Source organism: Aedes aegypti, chromosome 3, assembly GCF_002204515.2.
Source record: "Aedes aegypti strain LVP_AGWG chromosome 3, AaegL5.0 Primary Assembly, whole genome shotgun sequence".
In the NCBI taxonomy this organism is placed as follows: domain Eukaryota; kingdom Metazoa; phylum Arthropoda; class Insecta; order Diptera; family Culicidae; genus Aedes; species Aedes aegypti.
This window is the reverse complement of record NC_035109.1, coordinates 78,275,592-78,284,522: the sequence shown is the minus strand read 5'-3', so window position 1 is coordinate 78,284,522 and position 8,931 is coordinate 78,275,592. Positions and strand designations below refer to the sequence as shown.

General features: G+C 36.4%; 1 protein-coding gene across 1 annotated transcript; it reads left to right on the top strand.

The window, feature by feature from the left end:
• The first annotated feature begins 2,551 nt into the window (after positions 1-2,551).
• LOC23687957 lies at positions 2,552-3,882 on the top strand. The gene is made up of 3 exons (XM_011495123.2): positions 2,552-3,307; positions 3,368-3,569; positions 3,632-3,882. Exons 1-3 carry the CDS (start codon positions 2,589-2,591, stop codon positions 3,863-3,865), a joined length of 1,155 nt encoding a protein of 384 aa, XP_011493425.2. The 5' UTR covers positions 2,552-2,588; the 3' UTR covers positions 3,866-3,882.
• Positions 3,883-8,931: the final 5,049 nt, after the last annotated feature.

The window sequence follows — 8,931 nt, the reverse complement described above, 5'->3', positions numbered from 1 at the left end:
AAATGTTTTAAAATTCAAAAAACTTTGAAAATTTTATCCCTATATATTTTTGTCATCTTGACCAAAAAAAAATATGCTTTTTTGGTAGTGATTTGAAGATGACCCAAAGACAATGTAGGTTTATATGGAAACTACTATAGAAGTTTTTTAAATGTAAAACTACTATAGAAGTTTTTTAAACGTATTTGAAACGTTGATACTGAAATGTGAGAAAAAAAATATCTTGTCAAGTGAACGCTTATTCTTCAAATCATAATAAAGTAAGTTGCTGAAGAAAGCTATTTAATTCGTCGGATGGGACTAGGGAAATTCATGATCTTTTTTGCTTTATTAAGTTTTATATGAAGACTATAGTTCAGCAAACTTCTGCAAAATCACACACAAAAATGGCACACAAAAGATTTGTTTCTACAGCGACTCTCTAAATCATGATTTGAAAACTAGGTTTTCACTATGAGATGATAAGTTTGCACTCACATTACAGAATTTACGTGTTTGGATCATTTCGCAAATTTTTTCCATAGTTATTTCCATATTAACCTACATCGTCTTTGGGTCACCTTTAAATCACCACCGAAAAAGCTGAAAATTTCACAGAACACAAAGTTTATTGTAAGAAAGATATAGAAGATTGGATTTTTAAACCTTTTTTGAATTTTGAACCATCTTAGTGGTCATATATGGGGATGTGACGGTTTTTCGAAGTTTTTCACTAAGGCACAGTGTAAAAGACACTGTTTTATGCAAACTGAAGGATACAATACCTCTTCTTATTAATTAAGCAAACCACATGAACAATCATTTTCATTAGTCCAGGATCGATCCGGACGCCTTAAAGTTTCTGTGTTTTCCGTTTTCGCGCGTTTTGCTGGGCAGTGCTTTGGAAAGCCCACACGGAGAGAAGAAGAAACCCATATTTGAGTATTTTTAAACTTATTTTTGAGTTGTTTTTCGCTCCCTATTTCATTCTCTCCTTCTTTTGTTGTCAGAGAGCGAAGAGCAAAACAACTCAAAAACCGATCCTTAGTGCGTTACCTTAAGTTTGAGTAAATGGCATAGTACTGGAAATTGAATTAATTGATCTGCCGGTTGAGTGAGAAGAACTTAGCCAGTAAGTATTTTATCGCATGGCAGCAAATGAAAACAACTTCTACCCCATCAACCCAAAATTAGGTTAACACATGAACCCCCGGAATTGAATTCTTTTGAATGGTTCGACATTATGGATGTTGACTTATTATTTAAATCTTCTACCTAAAACTTCTCAAGACAAAACTGCAGAACATGCTTTAAGTATATGTCGTATTTTTCCTCCTTATTCCTGGATCACATCACTGATCAAAGATGAGTCCCAGATCTTTTCCTTCCTCACTAGTAAACACCCATCCCGTGATGATTGAGGAGATGCAGAGGTATTCTCGGTCTCTAGAAGCAACTATCATTACACCCAAACATGCCTTCTCCATCCCAACTGACTGTAAGGACTTAGCCGGCGTGTTGATCAATAATATTAGATCTGCTAAACTTGCACTCCGAGAGAAAGAGGAAACTCCCATCCCTTATTCATTTGGATCGTAGTGCAATTCTTACCAGTTTCGATCAATCGTGGAATAGCAAATATTGACATGTACAGTCAGACTATGCCATGCTACCATTTTTATTAGTACAGGGTCGTTCCATAATGAAAAATTCCTTCCCAAGGGCATAAGGTATCATAGTACCTGACAAACGATGGCAATGAGACTATGAGACAATGATTGACAAATGAGACTATCAGTTAATAACTAAAAGCTTTTAGAACTCTGTGCTGAAAAAGTAGGCTCTGTGCTGCCTTAGTCTGCAATGTTATGAAATTTATGAATGGATTTAAATTTAAATGGCTTCCTCGTAGAAAAAATATTAAATTTTCGATTTTCGTTATTTTTATATGCTCGTGTAATTTACTATAAAATGTTGACTTTATTTACGATTGTTTCTCAAATTGAACTGAATGACTGTGATTTCTAATTATCTACGGACAAAAAACTTTTCATTATGTATGAGTGCTAAATTATCGACCCTTGACCCATTGTGCTAACGATATACACATTATATTTTACATTAAAAAATAGACATGCGAGCGCATTTATAGATTTCCAACTATTTACGAAGCTTGAAATCTGTTTCTGTGCATTCATGAAGCATTTTTAAATTATTATACGTCCGAATGATAGGCACAACTGTATTGTGCGAGAAAGATTTTATTGTGACGGACATTATCTAGAAATCTAGAGTGAAAATGCGACATATTTTTTCTTTCCCAAACATTGTGTCAATATCGATCAAAAACCAATAAAGGTTCAAAGGATAGTAACGGAAGGATAATTTCCACGCGTCATGCGGAACTGCCATCAGTGTCAAAAATTTCCCGCAACTGTTGTGATACCCACAAGAGTGCCAAGTGAGCGCGGTATGAATAATTAACAAAACTGTTTCTACGACAATCACCAGTATTGAAAAATATCCATCTCTGACAACAGTCGATTGAAATTTTCCAAGTGGAGACAATGGATCTCCCGCAACGGATTCTCTCTTGGTTGACCAGATCCATGGATCAACTTTGTCAGTTCCACAGGAACCTGTTCGAAACCAACTGTTTTTCGATGTTGGAAATGGTTCTAATGATTGCGGGAATCCCCATCGAATCTCCCACGACGAATTCGTGGAAACGTACAATCCCTCGAATCTCGAACGTGATTAGTGCTTTGCAACTGGCCCTTACCATTGGGCAGTTCGATGGGAACGCTGATGGACTAGGATCGTGTTGTGTCAAATTTTTAGTGTTGAATCATTTTGCTGAACCAATTCGGGAAGTACAGAACTTTATCGTGAACAGACCTTGCGATTCCGGTGATAATCAGCACGATGCATCTATTCGTGAAAAATTTGGCAAGTCCGTCAAGCGCATTCTTGTCGCTATTATGACAATGGTGGCGATGGATATGGTTGTAATTTCTATCCCAAGCTCACAGCGAACCAAGTTGCTGGGGATCCCTAAGTACTTTTTAAAATTCGGTTCGTTCTGTTACAAATCTGTACAGTTCTTATATGGGTTTTTCATACCGTTGATTTGGATTCCAATGTACTTGAGTTACCCCTTAGTATTGGGAATACTTTTGACGGGATTGCGGACTGAAATGCAAATTCTCAAGCATAGTTTCGAACATCTTGGACATCAAACGAAGTCGGGCCTTTTCGATAAAAGACACTGGCTACAATTAAAGCATGATATTGGCGGACTGTTGAATCAACAGCTACTGCTGCACAGGTCGCATAAAAATATGCTCTAGAAGAATGTCTCTGAATTAAAACTCTTTCATTCTAACAGGCATCTTCGGACAGTTCGACATTTGGTGGGATTTGGATTCTTCATTGCCTATTACTTTGCTGTTTTCTTCATTGGTGCCATCCTCTTCATAACCAAAATGCATGATATTGCGTTTTTCGTGGTTTTTCTCATTTCACTGTTCATGGTTGTGCTGATCGAGTGCTACTGTTGGTGTCACCTCGTGGATTCACTTGATGATGTCGTGAGTACCATGTTTGAAACCTATTCATTTGGAAGGAATATTTTATCTTTATCCATCTACAGGCAGACGGCATTGGTCAAAGCATATACGAGCTATGCGCCAAACTTCCGGACTCTCGAGAGTACCATTCTGACTTCGTGGCAATGCGAACAAGTTTGATGATCATATGGATGAACACGTGCAATAGCCCCCAGGTGAAATGTTTGGGAATCTTTCGGATTTGCTCCGAAAAATTTGTCAGCTTGTGCAATGCCAGTTATACGGTGTTTACATTTTTCATCGGCATGCCTCATTGAAAAAAGGAACTTGTCAATGGTTTGATCTAATAAAAATACTTTGATGATGTAAACCGATTTGAACTTTCTAGATTTCACTTAACTTCGGAAAAAGTAGTAAGTGTCTATGTGTTATCAGCATAGAGCCGAGTTTAACAACCTAGGTACGGCTTTCAGTAGATCCAGCCAATTTGTTTGCTTCGCGGATGATATTTCGGCAGAAGGTTTTAGTTATTGAACATATAAAATACGACACACTTCAATCGCTTGATAGAGGTAGAGGTAGATATAGTTTGGATTAAATGGCACAGACCTAAATTCGCTTGCCCGAATACTTTTGGGGACTTTCCAGAATGCCTCTGTTTACAAGTTTGCCATCCAGCACTCTTCATTCTACGAACTTTACATGTTTTTGTTTACGAATAGATCGGCAATGCGCAAAAGCTCGAAAACAACCTGATGTTGATCCCGCTAGTCGCGATCCGAAACAAACAAGCGTCATCGCTCTCTTGTGAGATGGCCCTGATGCTCGGGTCTGCCTCCTCCCGATAGATGAATCATTTTGAAATTCCAACGATCGTCTATAACTAAATGGAAGTCCCACCTCGAAGCGCGCCAGTGTTCTTGTTTAGCTCAGAACGAGCCGTTTTTGATTTGTTGCGTCACCCCAACCCAACACCATCACCATCTCCAGCACGAAGTACCCACTTCAAAGTTCTACCCCGCGCAGCATCCATATACCTATGCAAGATCATCTCGCGCTCGATAGTGTGCAGTGCAGGCAGATAGACGTTTCGTAACCCAGCTTGCTCTCAAGCCGTAAGTCGCTCAGCTCACTCTCGTGCATTGGTTAGCTGTACGATGTAGAGCACTCAACCAGCTAGCGACTCAGCTGGGAAATTTGTCTGAACCGTGAAAGCAAATTAGGCGAACCGACAAACTGAGCGATGCACACAGGAGTAACTTGGGTCAATCATGGCCGAAACTATGTTTTACCTTCAATGGTCTTCATAAAACCTTCTTCTTTTTTTCTTCTTGGCAACACGTGCTCGCTGGGACAGAATCTGCTTCTCAGCTTACTGTTCAATGAGCACTTCTACAGTTATTGATTGAGAGATTTCTTTGCCAAAGTATGCATTTTCAAATTCGTATATCGTGTGGCAGCTGCGATGATGCTCTATGCCCAGAGTAGTCAAGGAAATTTCCATTATGAAAAGATCCTGGACCGATCGTGAATCTAACCCAGACAAGTTCGGCATGGCTTTGCTTTGTAGTCGCGGACTCTAACCACTTGACTAAGTAAGGCCCCTCAAAACCTTATATTGACTAAAAAATGGTTACTATTCATTTTATAAAGTTAACACCTTTTTCTGATTGGAATCGATAACATTTGAAGCTTTATATTCAAATATTCAAAATCGTTTATATTTTAGCATTTTTGAAACTTGTAGGGGTTGTTATGATCATTATTCGATGAAATTATAAAGGGTTTTTCACCTATCCCTGATAGCCAAGTTATAGATGAACAAGAATGTGGTTTCAAATCTCTTACCAAAAATTATGTCAACAAATTTGAGTCATTTTTGTGGTCAAAGTCAGGAATTTCCATATAATGCTCAACGCCTAGTTGCACTATGTAATGCATCCAGTTTTGTTTGAAATATACTATTTTATATTCCAAATACTTTTTCTTCTTCTTCTTGGCATTAACGTCCCCACTGGGACAGAGCCGGCTACCCGAGCAGAAGAAAATAACTACTGAATACCAAATTGAGGTATTCCATACCAGATAATTTCCAATACTTACAACCTGAATGGGGTATGAATGAGCCCTGCATAAGAGGTAAAATACCTCAAATAATACCTCAAGCATATTCTACGAACACCAAACTGATAACTAGATCAGGTATTGTAATACCTCAATAATACTTGATGGATTTTCATATAAAAATTAAATTTTTCAATTGTAGTTCAATACCTCCAGCAGACCTCAATAGCTTTTTAATACCTCAATGAAGTATTTTTAATTGTTTTAAAGATTTTTTTCAATACCATTATAATACCAAATTGAGGTATTGACAACTGAACAATACCTAATTTTGGTATGATACCAAAAAATGGTATGCATAAGTTATTGGGGAGTTATTTGTTCCTCCTCGGGTACTTAGCTTAGTGTTCTTATGAGCACTGCCACAGTTATTAATTGAGAGCTTGCTTTGCCATTGTTGCCATTTTCGCATTCGTATATCGTATGACAGGTACGACTAGTCTATGTTCTATGTCCAGGGAAGTCAAGGAAATTTCCATTCCGAAAAGATCCTGAACCGATCGGGAATCGAACCCAGACAAATGTGTATTGCTAAAAGATTTGAGACCAGATCAATGTTCTACTATAACTGGGCTGTCAGGAATGAGCGACGAACCTTTTAAAGTTTCATCAAATAATAATCGTAAACAATCTGTTTTGTAAAGGTTTCAAAAATGTTAAAATCTTATCAATTTTCATTATTTGAATATTAAGCTTCATATGTTACTGTTTCCAACTGTAATGATTCAGACATGAAGAGTCATATGAATACTCTTTACTCCTGCATTTGTTTTGCTTAACTGATAAGCAGAAATTATGTTATTTCGTTAAGTACGTTTCGAGTCCTCTACTATCAAAGTTACCCCGTTCTACGGTACTAATTAAGCTTTCACAAGAAATATTACGTTCGCCTTCATAATATTACTTATTCAGTACTCACGTTATATTAAAAGCACAATACAAAAATAATGTAATTTTCGAATGCCCTCTTGAAACACAATCGAAAATAATTAAGATTTTCATTACTGAAATCGATTTTTTTATGTGTCAATTGGGGATTTTTTTTTATTTCCGTACAAAGTGGGCCGAAGGGTCTCAGATTTTCATGAAACTTTTTCCACAGGCAGTGCTCATCAATATATGAATAAAATAAAATTGAGAAAAATTCAGGGTCGCTTATTTTCCCGGAAAACTCAGTTGGATTTTTTTTTGTTTTCCTCTGACACTACTTACTTTGAAAAATCATAACTCAAGAACGAAGCATCGTAGAAACAAAGTTTTTTTTTTGAAAATGAAATCAAATTTTCTCAGAAATAAATAAAAATATTAACTGGAAAAAGTTTTCCACAAAATTTTCCACCGTTGAGAAAATTCGTAATTCGTTTTTGAGTTATGGCCAATTTTGTAGAAAATGACCATATAAGCCTTTCCTTTGAAAACCCATATTTCAATCGAAGCATCGGAAAAACAAAGATTTTTTATCAAAGCAATTGCAAATTTTCTAAAACATCTGAAAAAAGATATGGGATTGGTTTTAATGAAGTATAAGTCGGAATCGATGATATTTTTCATGAAAAATTACACCGCTAAGAAAAACTGAAAAAAAATTGTTTCTGCCTCAATTTTTCATTACACTGAAAAGGAATTCTTTCTTTTCTATGGAACAAATAAGATTATTGTTTTTTTGTTTTTTAATTTTATTAATTCAATTATTCAGTACATAACTTACATTTTCATCTTAATACTATCTATTTTATCAACCGGGAAGATTGTCTTTGTTTGCTAACACCAGAAGATTTCGTTTCATTGTATTATTAAGACCAAAGCGTGCTGTATTTATTATTATTATTTTTATTTATTTATTTATTTGTTATTAATTTTTTATTATTTATTATTTATTATTTTTTATTTATTATTTATTATTCATTATTGATTGTTTATTTTCCTTAACGGTGAAAAATGTCCTGGGAAACTTATTCCATTTCATAAAATCTCAAAGATTTGTGAAAATTTGATTCCGATTTGACAAAAAAATGTTTCTGTGACGCTTTTATCTTCAGTTATGATTTTCGAACGAAAAGACTTGTACGAGAAATCTGGGCATTTTTCACAAAACTATGACCAAATGCAGGAATTAAAAAGTAGTACATCTTAAAAATTTCACTGATTGAAATTTATAAAATTCTGTTCTCAAAAATATTTCTTTGAAAATCTTACACGAGTTGGAACATAGTTTTCCCGGCTTTTCTTTACGAATTTTCTTACCGGTGTAAAATTTTATGGACAACTTTCTCCAGTTAACATTTTTTTTCTATTCCTTAGAAAATTTGCTTTCATTTTCATGAAAAAAAACCTTGTTTCTACGATGCTTCTTTCTTGAGCTATGATTTTTCAAATAAGAGGCTGCTAATGTGCCATAGCACATTTTTTACAAAATTGGTCATAACTCAAAAACGAATAAAAATACCATTTCTGTTCTCAAAAATATTTCTTTGAAAATCTTACACGAGTTGGAACAAACGCAAAATCCAAAAGTCCCCAGACTTATTGATGTGCCACCAAAGAATATCACACTCAAAACAGCTCAGGTTAAACTAAAACATTTATTGCTTCGAACAGCACATATTTGCCTAGCCTACCTAGCTAATCCTACGAAATATTGTTTGCTTCTCATGCTAGTTGATCAAATGTTTACTGTCTACTTACAATGGGCCCACCTCATTATACTTCCTGGTACCGTCAGCTTGATCCTTTTGGTGATGTTGAGGCGTGCCATCTGAGTCGCACTACTGCTGCGCGTGCATCGGCGTGATGCGAGTTGATGCTTCGCTGTCGATCGCTTTTGAAGCCAGATCTCTCCTAACAGACAACCGAGAGTGGGTAGCACACGGTATCAGGTATCAGAAGGCCGGCTCCAAAGGCACGTTCCCCTACTTTTTCCCGAATGTCGGTTCCTCGAATGCCAGTTCCTCGAACGACCCGTTTCCCCGAATGCCATTTACCCAAATGACCCGTTTCCCCGAAAAGTGGAGCAGTTCAAATAAGCGCTATAATAGCTTTCAGTGGCAGGATGGTGAATTAGAAAGAACGATGAGCAATCAAAAGAAGGAGATATTTGGCCATTCTCGGCCATGCACATGTTGCCAAAAATGTTGAAGGTGGTGAAACTCGTAAGAACCGCCAATCAAATAAAGAAGGGTGCATATCAGATGACCAGTACGTTCACCACCCTTAAATGTATAAAGATATAACAATTATGAGTTCCAAAAACTTTTCGGGG